Source organism: Haliaeetus albicilla, chromosome 25 (genome assembly GCF_947461875.1).
Source record: "Haliaeetus albicilla chromosome 25, bHalAlb1.1, whole genome shotgun sequence".
Lineage (NCBI taxonomy): Eukaryota > Metazoa > Chordata > Aves > Accipitriformes > Accipitridae > Haliaeetus > Haliaeetus albicilla.
Window position 1 is genome coordinate 8,227,136 of NC_091507.1, and position 24,828 is coordinate 8,251,963.

Sequence of the window (24,828 nt, forward strand, 5' to 3'; positions counted from 1 at the left end):
GTGCTTCTGAAGCAGAACAATCTTTAATTCATTTAATTTCCTTTTTCTTTGGGAATTCTAACCTTACTGTGTTAAGTGCTGTTGGGAGCATGGTAGCCTCCTCCAGCTGCCCCAGCCCAGGACCCTCCTGCCCGGCTGCTGGAGCCCAACCTGGTGCCCGGGGACCCAGGGTCTCTGCCCAGGCTGGGGGACACGGCTGCCACTTTCCCCCTTGCAGATTCAACCCGTGATGAAGCTAAGCGTGTATCCCAGAGACACGGACACACACACATGCACAGGACACTGACATGGCCAGTCACTGTCTCCATACATTGTGTTGACATGTATGGTGTAGTCTGAGAAACATGGCATAGGGTTACAAGCAGTTTTGATAGACTCAGAATGGCATTTTTCAGATAAAAACAAAGTAGTGCATCAAAATAATCTCCTTGACAGTAAGTATAATGAACATCCATTTTCACACAAATATTTGCCACTGTTAGGAGTCCTTTGGGCTGTTTTCCAGTTGAAGAAGTGTATAAGGCAGGTATTTCTTTAGGGTAGTCTTATTCACTTACAAAGAATGTACCATCTCCTGTACATTCTATAAATACCATGGGAACTGGTTTCTCTTTTTGCTGTTCTTAACCTCTTCTTGTCATCAATTTGTTCAAAAGTCCTTTTTTTCCAAGCAATTTTTCACCTTCAGGCTAATCCCCTTTTCCATTTACTGTGTAGCTATTGTGGCAGTGAGAGCTGCGGTTTCTTACAGCTGGGCTACCAGCTTTTCCCCATGTCAAGAGAGCATCTAGATTTATTTTGCAAACTGAAAGATCTAACAGTTAATATTTACTAACATATTGCAACCTGTTCTTTGAGCTTTTTTTTTTTTTGCCTTTTTTTTTTTTTTTTCAATTGCTTGGCATTTTCAGGTTTTTGGAAGCTCATTGAAATCAGTGAAAACTACCAATTTCAGGAGATTTGAGACTAGGATTTTTACACATTGTTAATTTATCTGTTGTGGCCACATCTGACAGGAAGTTGCAAAAAAGAACAAGGCTATTCCTCTTTGCTTTACAGGATCCTGAGATATAAAACTCAGAAAGTACATAGCAAATAAAATGTTGCGGGTAAGAAAAAAGTCACGTAGGAAAAAAATAATATTCTATCATATTTAGAAGTAGACTGCTATTAGTTATATTACCATACTAGTATGATAAAAGTAGTCTTTTTATGTATCTCATAAATTGTTATATTATTTAACTAATACAAAAATGTCCCATATTTTGTAAATACTTTAAAACATTGGGTGAATATGAGATCTATAAAACATGAAAGCATTGTGGCTTATAGGTGGTTTTCTGCTTCCGTTTCTCAGTCTTTTTGTGTCACCAGCGGCATAAACAGATGTGAGGAGAACTGAAAGAGGACTTTCTAAGTATCAGTTATAACTCTTCAGCCTAATTAAAAAAAAAAAAAAAATCAAAGCCAAAGAATAAAAGTAAAGTATTTTCACATTAAGTGTTACATGTCAAGCATCAAGACTGAGTAAAAGTAGTTCTAAGAAGCTTGAAGGGAATTAGAAAAAGGCTGGAAGAGGTAGAGTTGTACTTTTCTCTTTGTGACAGCAGTTTGGAGTTAATAATCCAAGTTCTGTGCGCTCTCTCTATTAAACGGAGAACGGCCGGGGAACAGTAGGGTTGTACCAGAGCACCATGTCAGGTTCTCAGTCCCACCCTAGGTAAAATTTTGTGCAGAGGAACACTGAGTTTTCTCTTCTCCACGCAGACAGATCTTCTGCCTTCAGCAGAGAAGCCAGGAAGGACAAACTAAAGGCCTTCCCAAGGTTCTCCTTCTTCGGTGGCATTTCAGGAAGGGACCTTAAAGACTACCTAGTTCCAACCCCCTGCCATGGGCAGGGACACCTTCCACTAGACCAGGTTGCTCAAAGCCCCATCCAACCTGGCCTTGAACACTGCCAGGGATGGGGCATCCACAACCTCTCTGGGCAACCTGTTCCAGTGCCTCATCAGTTACCAACTCATTTTCTTGGCCAAGTAGTATGAAGTGCTTTATTACAATCTTATCAGAAATAGAATAAGAATTTATTGTTGTCTTAGAAAGACCAACAAAGCTTAATCTCAGGTGGGGCATTTGAGCTCTTGGCTGTGAACTAACCAGGTAGGAGAAAGTAATCCAGGCAATAAATAAATAAATTATCCAGGTACTTTAAAAAAAAGTGTGAGAGACAAAAAAAGAAATGCTCTATTCAGTCCTCAGAGAAATAAGTTTAACAGACTCTTCATATATGTAAAATAGATCATATGATTTCTGCTAGCCTCAGGAATTTATAGGTTGGGTCCTCACGTACACAACACTTTGCTCCCCTGTGTCAAACCATCCATCATGATATAACAGGGGAAGACAGGGCATCATATGTGTTGTATAAACTAGCACATTTTCATTAGATAGAAACACTGTCAGTTAATACTAGTGCTCCCAAGCTCTACACTGCTCAACATTACATTCATTCTTAGTAACACTAGTTTTGCTGTTAACAGCGCTGGATTACAGGTCCTTGGAGCAAAGACCCTTTGAAGCTTTGCAAAGTGCATCAACAAAATTGGTGCCAGTATGAAACAGTCACATGAAAATAAGCAGGGGAAAAAAAATTAGTTGTACTCTAGGTGAAACACTTACATTGGGACTGGTAAAAGGTTGACTAAATAGCCTCGAAGGATAGAGAATGCCTGTAAATGAGATTATGCCATGTGTTATGAGTGTTGCAGTAGCCCTTTAGACCGTATAACTCCCAGCTTTATGACAGTTTGGATAAACAGCTTGTGAGAAGCTTTCTTCAGCCAAATAAAAACAGTTCATCGAAAGCTCTGCAGAGGGCTGCATGTTCCTGCGCTGACGGGCACGCTGCTCTGGGAGCCTCACATCTATCGAGATGGAAATTTTTTCCCCATTGCAACAAATGTGCATTCCTCTTCCATAGCTGAGAACTAGCAGAGAGACCATGTGTCCTCAATCTGGTCTGTGTTGCCTCTCCTTTTCTCATTTATTTCCCTCCAAAACTCTTCATGAAAGAGGCCAGGCCCTGCATCTGACTAATTTTCAAGGAATCACCAAGATGTCACTGAAGCTCTTGTTCTAGCTCTAGGAAACTCCCCGCGTCCCTTGTGATGGGGTCCCGCTCTCTCTCTGCAGGAGACCCCATGGTGAATCATGAAGGGAGAGAGGATTAATTGCTGTCTTGCTGGCACAGGCAGTCACAGCAGGTGAAGGCCAGACAGCCTACTTGTTGAAGACAGCGGTAGTGTCTGCTGATGTGCAGCCTTCAAAATTGGAAACAAACAAAAAGACTGAAATGTGAATAAATGTGGATATTATCTCCTGTAACAGATTACTCCCGTTCAGAGACATGAAGTCACCTAGCCCTACAGGTAAACGAACAAATCCGCGCAGACTCGCACTCATTCCCTTCAGGCAGAATTACAGGCAGGACGGCTGGCTTACAGGACCATTTTTGTCAGCTGTGTATCAAACTTTGTTCATCCCATAAAAGAGCCATCAGTTTGGCAACTATATTATTTTCTGAAGTTCTTTCTTTCCAGAAAAGCTATCCTGTCAAACTGAAATCCTCAGAAAGCTCTGAAAAACAGATAACTATATAGACCTCTATCAGAAGCTCCCCAGTGCCTGGTAGTGCAATGGTTTCAATCTGTACATTCCTGAAGGAGTGAAGCAGATACCTCCCTCCACTCCCACGCTGAGAGCTCCCATCGCCATCCCCTGAAGATGCCAGTGAAGGCCAGCTGGCCAGTGTTTTCTCCAACCAGACCTTTTATGCATTCTTTAAAATACCTGATTTACTAGTATCTCACTGCTGTTGAATGAAAGACTCATCTCGTCTAGAATTCTTGTATAAACACACATGCATAAGTCATTTTGAAAAGATAATTTCAGGTTAGATAGACAGAATTAAATTTATGTAAGTGTATCAAATTACACCAATTGTAGATTTAGCCCTTCAGGAAGAGAAATACCACTGGAAGAATCTTCAGGAGTTACAGGACACTAGATCATACAAAAGCAGGATTTTGAAACATCTTAACTGTCAAATACTAATCAGTTTGTTCATATTTCTTTTTTTCCACCTGATTGATACACTACTATTTCAGTGCAAATCATTTGCTAAGACTGATTTTTACGATTAGTCACAATACACTTTTCTTCTAGTCGCATTTATACTGGTCATAGCCTAAGATGATGTAGATAGTGTTCAAGACTGGATTCCAAAAGCATCTTACAAAACCCTCAAAATCTAAATTTGGATTCTGAAAATGTTTTCACACATAGTAGCAAGCAACATTTGAGCATGCATATTAAGCTGTTGAAAATCTAATGATCCTTCTTCATTTAAAAATAGTCATAAAATATTTGTGTGTTATATTGAAAAGGAGATCTTTGAAGCCTAAAGAAGAAATGAACCATTATTTTTTCTTTTTTTTTTTTTTAGTTTTATTGAATTTTCTTTTTTGCTTTAAGATAATAGGAATATTTTTAAGCTAGTTTTGAACTCTCCTGAACACACATTAGTCAAGTGCTTCAGCTTGACTTCAGCATGTAATCACAACAAGATCACACAGTTTTCAGTATTTGAAGCTAAGTGTTCTTCTGTGGAGACCATGATGCAATATTCTGAGAATCTGGCTGGCCCCGTGGATTAACATTTTTATCCCTGAATATACAAGTTGGCATCTGTGATGTCTGTGCTTGAACATTATCTCAAGCACAACTGACAGTATCTGTCAAATAGCATCTCAGGGGCAAAGCAAAATATCAGCAATCGATGGCAGTACCTGGAAATGTCAAAAGCAGTATTATAAGAAAAAACCTCACACAGCATCTGCCTGTACCACAACACTGGAATGGATGCCATGTTGCCTCATTATTTCCATTAAGTGTCACATCATAACATAGTATTTTATAACTGACTAAGCATTTTTATCCTTGCTAAAAATAATAATGAAAAAAATTTAGCCCTAAGCAAATTACTAGTAATATGATATAAAGAGCAAGCACTTACTGTTATGCTTTTCAGGATTTGACTTCAGTTAGCGCTGTTTTCTCATTGGTGCTTCAGTTTTTTCTCTTGTACACTTCAGTGACTTTCACAAGAATGTCTGCGGGGTTTTTTTCTTACAATGGATTTTACTAGCCTCAGCAGAAGACTGCGATACTTCCAAAACTCAAACACATGAGCTAATTACAGAGTTGAATTTCTGCCATTAGGCAGTCCATTTATTTCTTATTAATCATTGCTAAAATTCATAAACTATTTATAAACTGGTTACTTATGTTCATTCACTCCAGGAACTCTCATAATCTCTTTCTAGACAATAGGGGTAAGACGAGAATGGTATTTTATCCTTTGCTTACTACATATTTTCTCTTCTACTTAAAGCTGGCAGAATTTAAAAAAGGCCAGAGAGATTCTGTTTTGCCTTGGAAATGTGGGCTCTTCAAGTTCAAGATTTTGGTTTATACCTCTTTCTTGTGTGCGATCCATGTTATAGGGTGATGCAGAGATCCTCCAATTTCTGTAGAACCTTACCAAGGAAAGGAACAGCAATATTAAGAGCCAGCAGATTCTAAGTGAGGAAGCTGGATTTTAAATAATGTTTCTTAACATTTAAAAACATACATATTTTCAGGAAACCACCATCAAGGTGCTTTACTGTGAAATCCACAATGACCAATGTCATCATCCTTTAAATGATGGGTTTGGGGTTTTTTTTATGGAATGTCTTTTAGGTTACTAAATAGCTGTCAGATAACTTAGCCTCCAGGACTGATGAGAGCCTTCAGATGATTGGCCTCATTACATTCACTTCTGCCTTCGGATGACTTACTGGCTTAATTTCAGCCAGCTGGAACACTGTCATCTGCCTTGCTGGGTTTGATCTCTTGTTCTTTGCCACCTACTTCTCATTACTGATTTCTAAAACACAGGAACAGGGTTACGATGAGAGCCCATGAAATTACAGCACAACCAGTCACAATGGAAAGGATTTCATTTCTCAACTTGAGGGAGGCAGCATCACCTACTGAAAGCTAAAGTATATTTCCCTGCAAATATCCTTTTTTTTCTGGGGCATCTTGCTTCTCTGTTTGAATATCTGAGAGATAGGTGATCAGTAAGTTAATTGTTTTAAGCCAAGATTTCAAAAGTAAGACTGAGTCTGTATTAATGATAATTTTATGTCTTAATTCCAGAAGCTAAGGTAGCCCTGAATTTTCCATGAACATTAGCTCTTTTCAAGCACTGAAAATTTGTTAAAACTTTCACGTTTTGGAACAAAATTCTCCAGACTACACTTAAATAAATATTTCTTTTTGCTCAGGAGACCAAAACTTTTTAAAGGATTGCAGCCAAAGACAGGAGCAGGCTGGTCTTCCAGAACAGCACATCCTATCGCAAGTATTTCATGCTCACTTCAGTCATGGGCCCAACAAATTTGTCACATCTGATTGCACTTTACTTGAGCTAGTAAGAACTACAGGAAGGCTTTTTCTATTCTCTGCCCAGCAGGAAGGGCTCATCATAACTTCCAGTCTTCCCACTTCTGGCAATACTGCTTTAGGGCAGATGTTAAAATAACAAATCTTGCTAATTTCTGTAAGGGATCAAAAGCCAGGGAATCTTACCTGCTGTGCAAATCACACATGTCTCTGAAGTTTTAAACTTTCCTCCTTTGTCTTCCAGTCACATGTCAAGAAATGCTATCACAGTATCTGTAATCATAGCTGAAAAACCAACACAGATCTGCTGAAGAGCAGAGACTGATTTGTTATTCTAATGATTGTATGATTAATAATTTAAACTCTCTCCTTGAAGAAGACTATAAGTCAAATGAAATAATAGGTATGTAAACTAAGTTGTTCTTTCATTTGATATTATTTTTTTATTTGGAAACAGTGCAGCCATTCTTTCCCTTTTAACCCCTTTTATATGTCCACGACCCTCTCTTTATCAGTGAAAAATTTCTTGAGAGGAGCAGCAGAGGTTTATATGGAGACAGTGCAGACAAGATGGACTGAGCGTTGATTAAACTAACATGTCAAATAGGTGTGTCTTCAACTACCTACTACTTAGGTCAAAATAAATAGGAAAAATGCAGTCATTTATAAAAGAACAAGGAAGAGAAAAAGCAAAGTATTTAATGTGCAACGTCATTCTGTCTGCTCTTGTCTGTCTATTCCTCCTGCTCCATTACTCCCTTTCTGAGACCAAATAGATTCTTATAGCTTTCATTCTTTCAGTTTCCGTGCTCTAGTGTTTACCAGATTTTGACTATAATTAATAAATTTTGTTTAAAGTACCTAATATCTTAAATAAGTGTCTTTAAGTGCAATGACTGTTGAGTTGTTATGATACGCAAGCGTACCAAGACAAGTATGCTCAGCAGGCTCTGATTTTAAACAGTGCTAGATGGGACTCTTCAAATATTGATACAACTGATAAACAAATGTAATTTTAACCTTATTACTACCTGTGAGTCTTCAATATTCACAAGAGCACTGACTGTTGATGAACATTTTCAACTATAATTTTTTTTTAAATGAATTTTAATGTTTAACACCTAGGGGCACAGCCCATTCTCTGTCTCTGCACTGTGTGACAGGGTCTTGGTCTGGAACTGGCTGTCTATATACAGCAGCAAAGACACTGCTAACAAGGAGCTCCCTTCACAAAGTGCTCTTTCTTGGCACTTGCTGGCTTTTTCTGTGATTGAAAATACAGCTCCTGCAAACACTGATGTTTAGGCTCTGTGCAGCTGGCCCATCCATTACATTTGGATGTCTGGGGGCCTGAATTTAAAGCTGGTCCCTTTGGTTATTCCTGTATGTTGGGGATCCACATGTCATTTAGAGTGGTTATGTCACTCAGCTTGCCAAACAGGTTGGCTTGAAGGACTAACAATAAAACAGCCTTATTGTAAACCCCAAGCTAAATGTATTAAAATCACAAAAATGCCAAAATAACCTATAAAGATGTGAAAAATAACAGTGGAGAAAAAAGCCAAATAGAAAAATGTATCTAAGGTTAATAACTGCACTTTTCAGTTCTGTGGGGAAGAAAAAAAGAACAGATATGTATAATGTAAGTGAACTAAAACTGGTTAAATCAACAAAAGTACATACAAAAATATTAACACAAAATTAACATGTCAAAATAGCAAGTATTTTTAAAAATTCATATTCAATCTATATGAAAGAATTTGAGAAATCAAGAAAAAAAAAATTCATAATCAGGAAATATTGAAGATGCTTTATTTCACCGTATTTCAGTGTTTCTCTGGAGGCCAAACTGAAGATGCTGTTGACAAGGAAGGTTTTAAAAACATCACATTACCTTACCCTGCTTCTGAGTATGGCAGGCGGTCAGGGAGACAAGATGGAAGAGCCTTTCTGGCTGGATAGAGTGAGATTTCCACAGGTGTGAGAGTCAGGAATGGTGTGATCAGATCTGCACTGGAGTAAAAGGGCCAAAACTAAATCCCTACTTTCTTCACCATGTCTTTGCAGAGTGGATCCTTGCCTTCAGTCTTGGTTTGTAACCCAGGAACTTTCTGCTGCTTCCTGAGCTGTACCACTTCCACCTAGTTCTTTCCAAGTCTCTCAAAAAAAAAAAAAAAAAAAAAAGTCTCTTTCTCTTTAGTATTTCTGAAGCTTTACTTTAATATCTGCTCCTTGATGCATGCAAGCATCCTTCTCTCCTCAGGAGTATCCTTGTCCTAATTTGAGCTGAAGGCTCCTTCCCTGCACTCTCATTTCTTTGCCCCACTCCATGAGCTTCTCCCAGCTTCAATTATTTCTACCAATTACTTCTTTGGGCAGAATTTCTTGGTTCTTGAGGGAAATGGTGCAATTGCTACTGCTATATCCAGAAAAACATTTAAGTCCCTAATGTTGTCCTTGAAACTCGTGCACTGCACCCACTGATGATGCTATGAATCTCACTGTATCCATATATTGTATTTATCAAGGTCTAATTAATAAGTTCTGATTGTTTTCTCCACCTTGCCATGGTATTTTGTATTAATACTTCTTCTGGCCTCTGAGCAAGAATACATCTATACCAAGAACCCCTATCCTTTTTTCTGTCTTTCTCTGACTAGAGCCCTTATTCAGTGGATTACAGCATGACACATTTATACCCTCTTTTTAAACCACCATAAGCACACATAGCCAGTAAAAAGAGGGGTCTGGTGCCCCCATGGTCCTGCGAAGTTGCATGGCAAGCCAGACTGTGCAACCACGTAAGTATTAGCACTGGCACAGCAGAGAACTCACAGACAGAGGAACTATAATGACATCGAGGGGAATTAGCCAAGCTGCCAGAGTTGGTATGCATACACCAACGTGACACTATGATGATTGATTTTCTTTGCTCTCAAGGGGGCTAGCCGGCTCACCCTCTGCATTAGCCATGGCTATCCTGCTTCCATGGGTAGGGTGGTTCCCCACACGGCACGATGTGGCCGTCAGTCTCACTGCCCGTGATCTGTGATCTTCCACTCGGTTAACCTTAAAGCTCTTTCTATGGGCCTGGGCTGTTACAGGAGCTGTATTTCCAGCTCCTACTTTACAACAGTTCCTCTTTATTCAGCACTTGCTACCAGGAGCAGGCGGGGAAGCCCTGCCCTCCCCTGTGGCAGGCGGGATGAAATGCCTTTGACCAGATTTTTTAAAGGGGACCCACACCCACTAATTACTCTGATACGAATATACAGGTCATGCTTCTGAAAACCCTTCTTTAGAAGCAAAGATCAGAAAGCCTGGGACAAAGAGAAAAGCGAGAGCACTGCTCCTCCAGTGAGTGAGCGAGCATGGAGTAAGTAAAAGATCAGCATTTTTATTTAAAAAATAAAATGCTAATAAGTAAAAAAAAGAGTCACCTCTGTTTTTCCCTCGGGGAGGACTTTTTCCTCCCCTCCTTACCCAAAGCTGACACCTCTTTCCAGCGGAGGCTGAGTTTGCCTTCACTGGCCAAGCCCCAGCGGCATCTAGCCCCTTTCCCAGGTGGCGTTACTGGGAAGCTGGGCTGAAACTGGGAACTTTGCCCCGCAGGGCTGTGCTTGGGCAGCGTCCTGCCTCTGCTCTTGCTCGCATCTTCCTCTGCTACTCTCCGCCTGAGAGGGCAGCCTGGCCCCTGCCTTCCAGCGGAGCTGATGCACCAGATCGTAAGTAGCAAAAAACAACCTGTGAGAGGGGTTAGAGTGTGTGTACGGGGGAAGGAGGGGGGGTTATAATAATTAGCAATCTCTGTTTTCCTTCCCTCTTTAGCGTTTCAAACCAAACTCCAGTTTTCGGAGGGTTATGTGGTGAATGGCAGATATTCTGCTTTTTTAATTATTATTATTATTGCTAGAGTTCCTGCGGCTTTACAGTGAGGTACAGACTGCATAATTTGCCTCCAGATTGCTTCCATGTGATCTTCGCTGTTTCTCTAGCAGCTGTTCCTGCCGCTCTTTTTATCTCATTTTTCTGCCCTGTTTCTGCCTCCAATTTTCCACCCTTGTGCATTGCTCTTGTCCTGGCTGTAAGGAAAGCTGCATATTCCTAGCTGAATAGTTTTAAGCCAGAAGGCACAGTTAGATCATTTAGACCAGGGAGTGCTAATCATGATGTGAAAATGCAGGAGCTAATTTAAAGCCCAGGGCCAGACCACCCCCTTCTGCTGTTGCTCTGCAGGCAGGGTGCTGCTGTGCAGCAGCTAAGGCCAGAACAGGGTAGCCATAATAAACTAAAAAATTTGGATTGCTTGCCACCAGAGTTTTGGTTAGTGACAATTCACAACACTAAGAGGTAATACAATGCTATGATCATAGTAACAGACAACAACTATTGACATTATCTGGGTCAGTAAGAAGTATATTCCCCCAGCGAGCACTGTTGCTGTTAATACCCCAAGTGCAGAATGGAGAGATAAAAAGACAGACCACCGAGCATCTGATTTTTGGCTTCTACCTTCCTTGCAAGGACATCCCTTGTTTTATGGTTGATGAACAGCACCTGTTTCTGGCTCACCAGCTGCAAGCACTGAGCAAGTGACTATGTTCACACCAGCTGGGAGCTTTTTCTTCCTTGTTTCTCTCCTTCCTCACTTGTCACCTCTCCATTCCTGATCATCTGGATGCCTGGAAGCTCTGGGAGAGAGGGAGGAAAGGGACAAGGTGGACTGGTATGTTGTATATAGTATATTGTATGTGTTTCCTCCAGAGCCATAATGCAAGCTGCAATTAGTATTTTTAATTACATTCTAACATACTGTTGAATATGATTAACCTGTTGTGTGTGGTATATTTTTGTAGAAGGCAGAAAGCATTTATTTTCAGCTAACACCAAAGCAGCAACATACCTCCACACATTACTTGAAAATTTTTGTCCTAATGCTTATAATTCACTTTTATTATATTTAAATAAGTGGCAAAGTGTTTGGGGTTTTGGTTTGGTTTTGCATTGGTGTGGAAATAATTTTTTTCAGTATCTGAAGTTAAGCAAAGAAAACAAGAAAGCAAATTCTTTTGCTGTGTCCGATTACTGACTTTTAGCTTAACTAACAAGAGCTTATTCCAAACTTTTCTGTTGGAGCTGTACCTCTCAACATTTTTAAGAATGAGAAGTTCCTCTGAATTCTGGTGGATTCCCAGAGCAAGTGGTGGTGTTGTCAGTCTTCTGGGGGTGAGGGTGAAACATGAGATGTGCCTGGCTTCAATAAATATTTTGGCCATGGGTATATATTTTTTGAAGTGAAGGTTTTTCTTTTTTCTTCTCTGTAAGGCCTCAAGAAGGATAAACTCTAATCTGCAAATATATTCAACAACTGAAATATTTGGAGGATGGGGGAACTGCCTGGAGCCAAGCCTCAGTGAGGAAGAAGGGTCTAATTTTCTAGCAGTTTCAGGCTTGTAGCTTGCTTTCTTTAAAGCAGAGCTGGAAAAAAAAAAATGGAGTCTGCACAAGGCAACTGGCTAAAAAAACCCTGTATAAGGCTACCTGGGGTTGTTATGAATCCATTTGAGTTAGGTCCACCTAATTCAGCCACTTAACCAAGCCAAAGCTTCTTTTGCTAAATCTCTGCAAGTGACTGTTGAGACAACTGCAGGCTTTGTGGCATTCCTGGCAGGTTGGATGAATTGTATTATAAGTCAATTAAGCCTTCGTTAATGGCTGATAAATTTGGAGAAAGAAGTGGTAGGGCAGTCATGTAGTATCAGCTGCAGAAGACAGTAAGTTTTGGATAAGGTCTACAGACAATTAAAATGGTTTAACTAAGGGGAATGTGTCCACACAAGGTTGGGCTGGCCAGTTCCTGCTGTTTGTAGCTCTGTAGAATTTGGCCTCATTTTGCAGAAATGTTTAGACTGAATTATTATAGAGTCCTATGACTTTTTATGTGGAGGTACTAGGCTGAATAACTGATGCTGTGTACTTCAGGTTGTAAATGAAGTAATAATGTTTTTAATTAGTAATGACATTTGAGAACTCTTCAGTTGAAATTAAGTAGTAACAGCAGCGATAAATTGTGAGACTGTACATACTATCAGCTTGAAAATAACCAGCTCTATTAGACTTTTGGAAATCCACAGTTGTCTCCAGTGATTCTTTGTCTGGGGAGACTTCTGTTGAGAATAACTTAGTATCATCACATATATTCAGTCCCTTTTGTCTGTGCAAAGACTAATCAATCTATAGAATTAGTATTTTAATATTACTTTAGGATTATATGAACCAGAATTTATATAGTGGGAAGGCTTATTAGTGTGAGAACTAAAGGCAATCTTGAAATAAAAAAGGAATGGTTTATTGAGAAGCAGCTCCTTCAAGTCAAGGGCCATGCTCTTCAGGTTATTTGAACTCTTTAGGTAAGAGTCTTAAAATTAGCTTTAATTGAGCTCCTTTAGGCAGCTTAAAAAAAGATGTCTTGTGAAGTGGCTGCTGAGGAAAACATTATGGAGTTTATATCGGATTGTTGTTCTGATTGTGTTTACTGTGAACTGTTAAATTTCAGCTGACTGCCCATTATGGGGAGTCCCATAACTTGTGTTTCTTTACAATACATTTCTTTCTTCCGCTTAAGGTACACAATCATTATTATATTGCACTCTACTTGGAAACATGATTGAATAATAAATCGCCTTGCTTGCAGAAAATGCATGCTCTATTTGTCTGATGCCACCTTCCAAATACTGGCTTCGTCTCAGCAAAATTGATGAGCTTTCTAAGACCTGTGTTCGCTCCCCATGAGTTTATGCACTAATTAATCTTTTACTGTCTTGTTTGTGATTGAGCTCTTGTTCTCTCAAAATAAAACATCTTTTCCTACTCTTGAATCATTTATATGTGGCTTTCTGCCCCCTCTCCCGTTCTTGAACTTCATGTTGAAAATAGTCTGCTTTTGATCACTACACAGTTTGATGCCATCAGCACTTGTGTCTTTGAGGTAAAATCATCTTGCTTGTCCCTCTCTTGTAAAGAGATATAAGGTTTGATGGAGTTCTTTTTTTCCTCCAACATCACACTGGTGACTATGCTCAAGTTGTTGCATGCTATAAGCTTAACTTATTTTCAGGATCGCTGCCTACCAGGAGATGATTGCACCACTACCTTGCACGATCATTGCTGCCATTCTATTCAGGTGAACAGATTTTTGGCTCCTCTCTGCATGTATTTGGTTGTACTTGACAGAATTAAAATTGTGTTGTTTGAATTGACCCACCTTTATTTTCCGAAGCAACCCTGGGCTCAAATGAATCACTTTTCCTAAGGCTTCATTTGCTTTAAGTATTTGTTGTTCCCTTCCTTATGCCCATGTAGGAAATTCAACTCCATTAAAAATCATGTCATCATTGTTCTCTCCTCTCCCCCCCGCCCCATTTTTTTTTTTTAATTGTACCTTGACTGTGAGCCCCACACTGTTCTAAAGTTGTGTCTCTCCCTTTGTAGAATCCCTTAGAGAAGTGGTCCAAGGTGCCAGACTCTTACACAGATATAACTTCTCTGTGAAATCTTGTAGGAGGAGCAGATTTCTTGAACAGAAGGATGTTATAATCTCATAACGCTCTCATTCTCTAGGTACACACTGAGCACAACAGTATCACCTTAGAAAATAATTCTAAGGGAAGTACAGGCACCAAATTTTATAGTTTAGTAGGTTTTTTCAACATCTGATTGCCTATGCCAGGGGTTTCTAACCTGTCCTCTGAAGATCATTGTCAATAAAGCTATAGGAGCTCAACTATGGTGTAAATCCATATTAAGCCTTGTAAATAGAAGTTACATAAATAGTTGCCTGTATTTTCCTAATGTTTTGCACTTACCTGATTCATTAAGCAGATGATGTAAAATCACTTGGTCCTAAAAATCATTTGGCAGCTAGTATTACTATCTTAACTACATACTTATTTAATGTCCTCATGTTTTTAAACAATGAGGTCTGTCTCTCAAGTGGAAGTCTCTGGCTATGCCTTTAACATTATCATTTCCAGAAATAGCTTTCTAGGTAATGCTGAAGAGGTGCATATATATATATATATATATCTCTCTGTATGTACCTATATGCATGTTTTATGTCCTACTTTCTTGCAACCCTATTGCTTTCAAGATTTATCGGTGTTTAGTAACTAAACTTCTTGCACTCTTCCCCCATGTATAGCTGAAAGATGATAACTTTGAGCTCTAAGCATCGTTATTTTATAATGTTCAGTAATGCTACATAACAACTTAGGATAGGAACTTGCAACTCTAAGCAGTAGGTTGCCTGAGATGTAATTTGTCCTTGACCCTATCTTAATCCACAAGCAGGATTATGACAGGGATCAGCAAATATCCAGCACTTAACACCGTGAGAAAACAAAGTGCTAGGATAGGGCTGCAGACATCAGTGAAAGCAGATTTCATAATTTGCCTTTTTTTTTTCTTTTTTTTTCTCTCTCCCCCCCCCCCCCCCCCCCAACATGACAGAAAGCAGTGGGGAGCACTACTCTTGTCCCCAGCTTCAAAAGAAGAATGCCTGAGTAACTGAAGTGGGCTGTTGGGGGCTGCTTATTTCCAGGGTCCTTTAGAGACCTTCTCCCTGCAGCTCTAACTGAATGTATTAGCACTCTGGAAGGATTCCTTTTATCAGTATAATGCCCTGTAACTCTTAGGGGATACAGCATTGGCAAATAGAAAATTCTCCTTTCCTTAAAATGAGTAATCCAAGTATAGAGATGGAAATTGCCCACAGTGCTTCTAAAGCAAGGTTTCACCACAACTCTGTAAATCACTGTTCTAACTTAGTAGTTGGATGTATAAAAAACCCCAGCTGGAACTTTGCTCTTGGGTGATTAAATTCCCATAGCCACTGGTTACTTATTTACAAGCAGGAGTTCACAGTCATGTTTACAGAAACTCCTATGTGTTGTGTTTGCCTGTTAAAGGTGATAGTTACTCTTTCATTCAAAAACATGTTTTTGTGTACAAGATCTTCACACCAAAACTTCAAATCCTGGAATGAATTTCAGGAGCTTTCTCAGTCTGTGCTAGAGAGCTGCTGCTGCCCCATGTCCTGCAAAATTAGTGCATATTGCAATGACAACTTCGTCCAAGTGAAAAATCAATCCAGGATTAGGTTTTAAGACTATCGATCAGCAATACTTACTTGGAGGAACACATAGTTTCAAATGTTCTAGGCATATTTTTATAAAAAAGTATGGTATGCATGTGTAAAAATATAAATTCTGGTTTTTGCAGATATTTAATATAGTTGATGCTGGTATGGGGCCTGGGTGACATCTTAGAATGGTGGTAGAGGAGATGGCTTCAAGTTCAAGTGTTCTTGAGCTGAAGGGGAGAGTTTGTTTTAGGTTTTTCCACTTCCCTTCCAAATATAATTAAAACTGCTTTACTCACTGGAGACAGGATACTCAGAAAATGCCAGAGTGACTTTGGAACATAACCTGAATTTTCATAGAATTTATGAAACTTAGAAATGCAAATTTTTCTCATGTCGTTGAAGTTTTTGATGCATTCTGAAATCTATGTTACTATTATGAGATGAAAATTCCTGGGCCAAATGAATAGATGACAGCCTTCGCTTATGTCCTTGCTTCCTGGGCTGCAGAAAGGCTACTGCAGCCTCTCTGACTAGAGTGATCTGGTTGGTAGAGATGGAAGAAATGGGACCGGTAAAACTCTGTCGTCCTCCTTCCCACTGAAAGTGGGGCTGGGAAATGAAGTTTCCCACTATTTTGTGTTTTATGCTTCGGATCTGCTGCCAGAGCATTCCCATCACTCTCCAACCCTTACAAGTCATGTATTTAAAAAGTTATTTTGTTGTGTTTCAGGAGGTACATCCTAATGGCACTGACTTCATCTTTATGCTGGAATATGTTTGGGTTGAGTGCAGCTATGGACTCTAAACCCAATATACTTCTGTTTCTGGCTGATGATCTTGGCATTGGAGATATAGGTTGTTATGGGAACAATACCATAAGGTAAAAGATCTCTTAGTACAATATATTTAACACTATAGAACACATATCCTGGGTGATTAAGCCTAATTATAAAATAAGAAATGTTCTTAACCTCTTAATCCAAGGCGCTTGTAATTGTGTATTTAAGTACTTGTATATACGCGCATAGGATTGGGGCCTAAGTAAATGGTGTGCAGTGAAAGAAAAAAAAAATCATTTTTGTTTAAGTTCTTTCTGGGAATTCCTCCCATCCCCTCCTCCATGTGCTAATTCTCCAGCCATTTGTTTTAGTATTACAGTTACTGTTTTCTCTCCTTCTCATGCATGAACTTCTTCATTCCTTTTCATGCATAGTTAAGCCTTACTCTATTCACCTCGTGCTTTTCAAGAATCTCTCATCTGCTTGCTCGCCATCTCCTCCAAAACACTCTGATCCAGACTCATGTGGACTGACCCACATAATTTCTTACATGATTATGTGCCTTCAAAACTAGTGATTACGTCCTTTCAAAACTAAAAAGGCAAAGCAGAACTGAATGGGCTTTGGGAGCACATCTTACAAGCCTCAGGTAGACCACAGGCATTTTGTTGGGATGTTCTGGGTGCATCTCCCTCAAATGATGTTGGTGGGGTTGTACAGAGAAATGGGAACGTGCTTGTGGAACTCCCTTGCCGTCCTCTTCTGTTGGTGAAGACAGGAGGAGGCCTCTTTCACTCTTCGTCGTGGTGTAGCCCATTATTCTGGAAGAGCTAGGCTCCCATACAAATGTAACTATGTAAAGATATCACTATAATATGAAATAAATAGCAGGTGTTTAAAAACATGGAACAGCAAGTCTTGGTTCCAAGAGCTTCAGACACCCTGTGAGATTCTCTGGCTCAATGAATTTTGAAATTCAGGGTCTAAATATGCTAGCAAAAGTGATCTGTTGGAAGTATTGGAATAGAAAAATATCAGCCTTAGATAATTCTTTCCATTTCCATTTTATTTTCAAACTAAACAGTACCAAAAATGCCTAGGTTTCTTTCCAGTGTTGCTAAGTGCACTCTATGGCTGTGTCCTAAGAATGGATTCTCCAGTGGCTACAGCCCTCTTGACCTGCTGTATCAAACTTGTTACTACATCAGTCCTGGAGTGTGTAAAGAAGAGATTTTGGGTTCTTTGAGGAAGTGTTCAAAAGCTCTAGTTCTTCTTGGCAATTTATTAAAATAAGTTTCAGATTACCTTGCTTCTATTAAACTTGAAAATGTTTTTTAGGACCCCAAACATTGACCGCCTGGCAAGAGAAGGAGTGAAACTTACTCAGCACATTGCTGCAGCATCGCTTTGCACTCCAAGCAGAGCAGCTTTCCTCACTGGCAGATACCCCATTAGATCAGGTTGGGCCTGTTTTGAACTACAAATTTCTGTGCGTGGTGCTGAGGTGCTACAAGAGCCAATAAATATTGGAACAGGAGAATTCAGCTATTTCCGCAACCTGAGATAGAAAATACACTGCTAGAGGCTCAAACTTTCTATAAGTAACTTCTGAATGGGAACTACTACCTCACCACCTGACAGAGCTTTAGCCTGACTCTGTTGGATGTGGAAGATCTATGGTGAAAATAGGTAGGTATGGAGAAATGCCAACAGCAGTGATATGTCACTTCCATAGAGCGATGCATCCTGGGCCAAACTGATGGAATTCCTCTTCATGGTGATGGTTAGAGGTCAGAGGTGGAAACAGGGCTCTTGAGAGAAACGGGCAAGTTCATTGCCAGCATAGTGCAGAAAGTCACAAAACTCTGGTGAAAATGGAGTGTTGGATCCGTTCCCCACCTGCCTAAGGTGCCCTTTGGAGGACTTTATAGATATCCATCTCTCACCAGGCATTATATAGGAAAATTAGATGCTTACTTTGAGAGCTAAGTGTAAAATTGGTGTGTAAGCTGGGTGAACTGTATCTCACCTAACGTAATACAACATCCCTCTGACGTAGGGAAATGCAACTGTTATCTCTCATTTTAGATGAAAAGCAGAAAGAAGACAATATCACAGTTACTCAGGCAGAAACTGTCACCCCTGATTTATTATCAGTTTGATGGTAAAGCTGGTACCAAGCATTTGTTTTCAAATATCTCTTGACTACCTGAAGTACTCAGACACACTCATGTGACTGCCCACAAGATATGCTTGGGTTTACTTTTTGGGAGGAACTCGGGCTTCAGGTTGAGCTCCTGACGTGGAGGTTGGCAGGAGCAGCCCAGACTCCGCTGGCAGAGAGCGAAAGGCCTGCAGGAATGACCGGAGCTGTTTCTGTCAGGGATGGCATCCAGCAACAGGTACCGGGCACTGCAGTGGAACGCCGGGTCAGGAGGGCTCCCTGCTAACGAAACGACGTTTGCCAGGCTGCTGCAGCAACAAGGCTATACCACTGGACTGATAGGTAAGGGGAAATGTTTTAGCACGACCTTGAAGAATGAACTAGTTGTATGAAGAGAATTTAGGGATTGTGTTTGCCCAAAATGGTCTGTTAGTCATGGATACAAATCCTCTCCAAAAGACTGAAAGTGGTGGGGGGAGCCCTCATATCTGCAAGATGACTAAAAATACTGCAGTCTAAAGAGTTTTATGACCATGGTAATGCCCCAAACCAGGAAGAATTAAAAACTGTCTTATGATTAAATGGGTGAGAATTTACTTTGCCTAAGATTTTTTTCAAAGGTTGGTCCACTGTGAGAGTTTTGTTAATGTAAAGATTGATCCAAACATAACAATGTCTTTAAGTATTTAATCTGCCTTTTGGAGGCAAGAGGCAAAGAAACAAAAGAGGATAGGGGAAGAAAGAAACAAAGTTTGTACCCACAGAGGAGATGAAGAAGCACTAGTGTCTCACAGATGAGGTGGTGAGGTCCCAAAGAGGTGTGATACTGTGGCTGTTTCCTCAGATGAAGCCAAAATGCAAAGGTGTCGGGGAAACACTGTCCCTTCCTCTCTGTGACTTTGATCAGACCTCAACAGTTTTCAGATTCATCATTCTTTTGGCAAATATCTCTAAAATCAACTGGCAAAGTCTCTCTTTTCCCTTCCATTTGCTTTTATTACTGTCAAGTGACAGGCACTGCTGCAGTGGATCCCTTCACGTAAATGGGTAGGTAGGGTAAACACTGTGTCCCTTAAAGCCAGGGGGTTGGGGCCAGCTGTGCCAAATGTGTTGTCACCTCCAAGTGCTAGAAATAGATGTGACTGCATTGAATTATAAGCTAATAAAGTGTAGTGTTCCTGGTTGAGTCTGTAACTATTTGGCAATCACGTAACCCAGCAAACCCGAGGGTCCTTTGATCCAGCACACTTTCTACACAGACAACAGCTTTTGTCTACTTTCTCTATTTTGGGCAGGGATAGAGTAAAAGGTTGGTTTACAGCGTTTTCTCCTTTTCCTATGGAGTAGGGATGTGCCTGAAGAATCACCTTCCTGAGTCTCGTGATCAAGATATCTGTTAACATTGGCCAAAAGTTTACTGGACCTTTCAGTAAATTTGTAACATTATGTTAAAATGAAGCTGCAAGTAAACAACTGAAAGTTAGGAAGGGAATGTATTAAAGCAGCCAGTGAGTTAGAGTACCTTAATTCCCTGATCCTCATTGAAAGGTAATGAAATCCCATCCTTACGTGACCCTTAGCTGAGTGGAGGAGCATCTTGCAAATTTCTCTGTTTATCCCATGATCATTTGGGGATCACCCATTACAGTATGACATTCACCTGATCAGGCACTGGTCTCACCGAGCATCCTTGTGCACGAGGAGAATGTGTTGATACTCTGTTGAAAAATAGTGACTTGTCTAATTCCCAAACAGATGCTCATGATGCTACCTTGGGCTCCTTTTGAATTGTCCACCTTAATGTTCTAATTTCTTTCATGTTTTAAAACCTTCAGGAAAGTGGCATCAAGGTGTAAACTGTGAATCCTTCAATGATCACTGTCACCATCCTCTCAATCATGGGTTTGACTACTTTTATGGTATGCCTTTCACACTTCTGAACAACTGTCAAGAAAACAAACCTCCAGAGCTGGATGTAGCCCTTCAAGCTAAGCTTTGGCTTTACAGTGAGATAATTATCCTTGCTGTGCTCACTCTCACTGCTGGAAAACTGATTGGTTTGATTTCCATCCGCTGGAAGATAATTGCCTGTTTTACTTTTGTGGGTGGCCTTTTCTTCATTTCTTGGTACTCTAGTTACGGCTTTGTGCGGTATTGGAACTGTATCCTGATGAGGAACCACGATGTCGCTGAGCAGCCGATGAGGTTGGAGAGGACTGCCTCCCTCATGCTGAAGGAGGCAGTGTCATTTATCGAAAGGTAAATGATTGTCTGTAGTTTTCTTTAAAGAGGCCAGGATGTTCTGGGCACTCAGAGTATTTTTCTCCAGTAACTATAGCTGTATCTTTAACCACTTTGAAACTCATATCCAAGTTCTCTATTTAGAAACTCAATGCACTTAAATTTTAATTGTAACTGTCTTACATTGGAAGCAGTAAATGAAATGGATTTTGACCAAATGATATATGACCATCTCACTACGCCCTGTAATCTGTAATTACTATATTTGCTCCAAGATTAACCAGCTAATTTTTACACTTCACTCTACAAGCCTCATTTGTGCTCTTTTTCATAAACCCTACAAAACACCTACATAAAATGTGTGATGCACAAAATTATTTCATGTGAAAATCTCAAAACACTTTAAATCTATTTTTATGGATTGAGAAGGAAGCCAAGTAAGATCATTCATTTTCTAGATTCAAGTTCTGCCTGCTCAGCCTTCTGTAATACTGCTATGCATCAGGTGTCTTTCTGTAAAACAGGGAAAGTAACTATTCTTTTCTTAAAGTTTGTGAAAACAAATACACTGAAAATTGTAAGTGGCCATCTTAGAAAAGCCACATGAATATTAAAGTAAACATGAGACTGTATCCAATTGCACTTAATTAAAAAGGCATAAGAGTTAGGTATCCGATTCGTTTAAGCACTGTGCAAATGCTATGCCTGTTTACACACTGGAATTTGAAAATAATCTGGCTGAAAAGGATCTTTCTTTCCTACGTTATATGTAAGAAGAAAACCATCAACTGATCAATGAGGGTGTACTAGATGTGGGTACAGTAGACCCAATGTGTGTGTCTGTGCATGGATAAATATGAAACCTTTAAAAATATTTCAAGTACGCAACAGAAATTATTTTTATTTTTTGTTTGTTTTTAAGAAACAGGCACGGACCATTCCTCCTCTTTGTTTCCTTTTTACATGTTCACACCCCACTCTTTACAACGGCAAAATTTCTTGGGAAGAGCCATCATGGTTTATATGGAGACAATGTAGAAGAAATGGACTGGATGGTGGGTAAGTATCCTTCAGGAAGGATTTGTTTCAGACACATACACCTGTGTATTTTAAAGCAGGAAAACTAATAAAGCCAAAATACCTACAGAAATCTAAGCTATTAAAAACTTCTTATAGGGCATTGCAAAAGATTATCATTGGAACACTACAAATGTGGCTTGATCTTTCAAACTGGCTAATAGGAAACTTGCTGTCTCTTTTCTTAAATTTAAGGCAAAATTCTGGATTCGCTTGAAAAACAAGGGTTGAAAAATCACACGTTCACGTACTTTGCCTCTGATCATGGAGGACACTTGGAGGCTCAGGATGGATCTGCGCAGCTAGGTGGCTGGAATGGTATTTATAAAGGTAGGAAAACCACTATGACTCTACATGAATGTTAGAATCGGAAACATAATGAATTTGCCTGGCTGAAGTTATCGAGGCTGGAATGAGTTGCATTTGTAGCTTGAAATATAGGTGACATACAGAGATGTTTTAATCTTAAAGTCATCTTTTCTTTCAGTAAAGTGCAAGCATTATTACAAATGTCCTTGACAAAGGTATTGTCTAGCTTGATAAACAGAGATAAAACAGAGATTGCCTCTCCCCATCTTTCTAGGTTTGGATGAGTTATATGTCACCTTTTGAGGCCTTCTAAAGTATGTGAAGTCCAATGCAAATGAAGAGTCAAATCTGTTGTATAAGCAGTGTATTACTGCACCTTTTTCTGTACATTCAAATATAACAAGCCAATGAAGACGTTCTTGTTTGCCTCTGAACTGCCATATGTTGATTCATTTTGCTGCAGGTGGAAAAGGAATGGGAGGCTGGGAAGGAGGGATCCGTGTGCCGGGAGTATTTAGGTGGCCAGGAGTGTTACCTGCAGGCACAGTTATTGATGAACCTACGAGTCTTATGGATATTTATCCCACACTTGTTCATCTGGCTGGAGGAACGTTGCCACAGGACAGGTATGGAGGTGTTTTCAACAGGAGAGCTTGATAGGAGAGCTAACTACTAAAAACTTACTGTTTCTTATCATCCTGGGAGATCTGACAAATATTGCTTAGCCTCAAGCCTGGTCTGAGATCTTCAACTAGGGAGCAAACTCTCCCAGATATGCCTAGGATAGGTGTGCTTATGGCAAAGCAGTTATTCCTGCCAAAGACCAGGTGTTAGTTTCAAAGCCAGGTTCAGCCTCATCCAGGAAAGAACTGGTGGCCAAGGTTATTTTGGTACTAACTGCATGACTTATGGACACTTACAAATACTTCCTAAAGTCATTAAAGCCATCCTTGCTCAATGGATTTCTTTCAGTTCCTTTGAAAGTTGTAAATGTAAATAATTATGAGATTGGTATTGATTTCCTGAATAAATTACTTTTTTCTGCTAGACCAAGCTCTAAATATTGTTTACGTATTGCTAAATGGAATGAGTTGACCCAGCTATTAAAAGAAAAAAAATTATCTAGGGATTTAAATATTGGCTTGGCAGTCTGCTAGCTGCTCTAAATCTATGACCAAATTATTCTGTGTGCTGTCTCAAGCACTGGTGCAGCCAATGGAAAGGCAGTGATAAGTATGCAGTTCACTGTCAGGTTTGCTTCCTCCTGAATACACTTCTACCCGTTACATTAGGGTGATCGATGGACGAAACTTGGTGCCTTTACTGCAAGGAAGAGCTCAAAAGTCAGAGCACAAGTTCCTGTTCCACTATTGTGGGTCCTACTTGCATGCAGTACGGTGGCACCAAAAGGACAGTAAGTATAAATGTTCATTCTGTGGTAACTGCAAAACATGAGTTTTCTCCTCTTGATAGCCATCTTGCTAATGGAGAAATTTATTGCGTGATGGGTGTTTTATTGGTACTGATCTCAGATTCTTGAAGTTGTTGTTCCTGACATACCAGTTACTATGGCTAGCTGAATGTGTCTTACAGCAAAAAATATTTGTAAATAACAAACCTGCGGGAAGTGGGATGGAAATACAGGCTGTCTACTACTAGACTGGAAACTTAATGTGGTTTTCTTCATATTTCTAGTGTTTTCCATCTTCAAAGTCAGTACTCCACACAATCTGATTTGTGGTGATGGGGGTGCCAGGGTGTGTGAGAAGAGGTCTCCTTAGTAAATAGCTGTACTCCTATCGCTTGAAGACACTTTCCATTTCCTCTATTGTCTTGTAGTTGTGCCACAAGATTTCTTTCCTGCCAGGTGGAGCCATCTGGAAGGCTCATTATGTGACCCCTGTCTTTCATCCACCTGGTGCTGGGGCTTGTTATGGAAAAGGAATTTGCCCATGTTTTGGGGAAGGCGTGACCCATCACGACCCTCCGTTGCTCTTTGATCTCTCGCGAGACCCTTCTGAAGCCAAACCTCTGTCGCCTGACACCGAGCCCCTCTTTGACACTGTAATAAGGAAGATGGGAAGAGCCATAGAAGAGCATCGCAGGACACTGACTCCAGTCCCAGAGCAGCTCTCCATGTACAACGTGATGTGGAAGCCGTGGCTGCAGCCATGCTGTGGGACATTCCCATTCTGTTGGTGTGATAAGGAAGGTGACACCACACAAAGTCTGTGAGATGGATGTCTACTAACATGTCCTGTGGCACTGAGCCCTCTGCTGACAAAGCTTTTGGAAAATAACTGTTCCCTTTCTCTCTCTGGGAAGCAAGGTGGATGAAAATAAAGAAAAGGAATGTTGATCAGAGATTTTCCCCTTCATTCTTCACCACTAGCCAAAGGTCTAAGGAAATCCTGTCTGGTATGGTAGAGGGCTTGAATGGAGACTGGTTTTGCAGATTTGCATGGAAGAAATGGCTGTAGAGGTATATGCTGAAACTCTGCCTAATTTATGCCTGCTCAAGGAAGACAACTGGAGAACTCTGCAGAGACTCCAGGGTATGGTGCTGAGCAGGCAGCTGCGAGAAATACTAGACTTAGGCAGAACTG

At 40.1% G+C, this 24,828-nt stretch overlaps 2 protein-coding genes and 1 long non-coding RNA gene across 5 annotated transcripts in view; 2 read left to right on the top strand and 1 right to left on the bottom strand.

The window, feature by feature from the left end:
- The window catches only part of LOC104317856 (arylsulfatase D), a 112,736-nt gene that overhangs the window by 62,227 nt on the left and 25,681 nt on the right, over window positions 1-24,828 (top strand). The window lies entirely within an intron of this gene.
- On the bottom strand, window positions 5,400-10,357 carry LOC138681958 (uncharacterized). 2 transcript variants are annotated; one of them, XR_011322196.1, is made up of 4 exons: window positions 9,994-10,357; window positions 8,410-8,523; window positions 6,697-6,795; window positions 5,400-5,597 (listed from the first exon to the last, which is right to left on the bottom strand). It is a non-coding gene; the product is annotated as an uncharacterized lncRNA (long non-coding RNA). The 2 variants fall into 2 exon arrangements; XR_011322197.1 differs by lacking the exon at window positions 8,410-8,523 and having other exon boundaries at window positions 9,951-10,357.
- On the top strand, window positions 9,723-24,586 carry LOC104317854 (arylsulfatase D). 2 transcript variants are annotated; one of them, XM_009918854.2, is made up of 11 exons: window positions 9,723-9,886; window positions 13,628-13,693; window positions 16,383-16,532; window positions 17,770-17,891; window positions 18,815-18,937; window positions 20,431-20,854; window positions 21,759-21,895; window positions 22,109-22,243; window positions 22,686-22,848; window positions 23,515-23,636; window positions 24,090-24,586. In XM_009918854.2, the coding sequence occupies exons 1-11, from the start codon at window positions 9,882-9,884 to the stop codon at window positions 24,455-24,457; spliced, it is 1,815 nt and encodes a 604-aa protein (XP_009917156.2). In that variant the 5' UTR covers window positions 9,723-9,881; the 3' UTR covers window positions 24,458-24,586. The 2 variants fall into 2 exon arrangements, with proteins under 2 accessions (XP_009917156.2, XP_069626580.1); XM_069770479.1 differs by lacking the exon at window positions 13,628-13,693 and having other exon boundaries at window positions 9,724-9,886.

Coding starts and splice junctions, on each gene's coding strand:
- LOC104317854 (XM_009918854.2), top strand. Junction 13,694..16,382: donor ATTGCTGCCATTCTATTCAG/GTGAACAGATTT, acceptor GTTGTGTTTCAG/GAGGTACATCCTAATGGCAC. Junction 16,533..17,769: donor TATGGGAACAATACCATAAG/GTAAAAGATCTC, acceptor AATGTTTTTTAG/GACCCCAAACATTGACCGCC.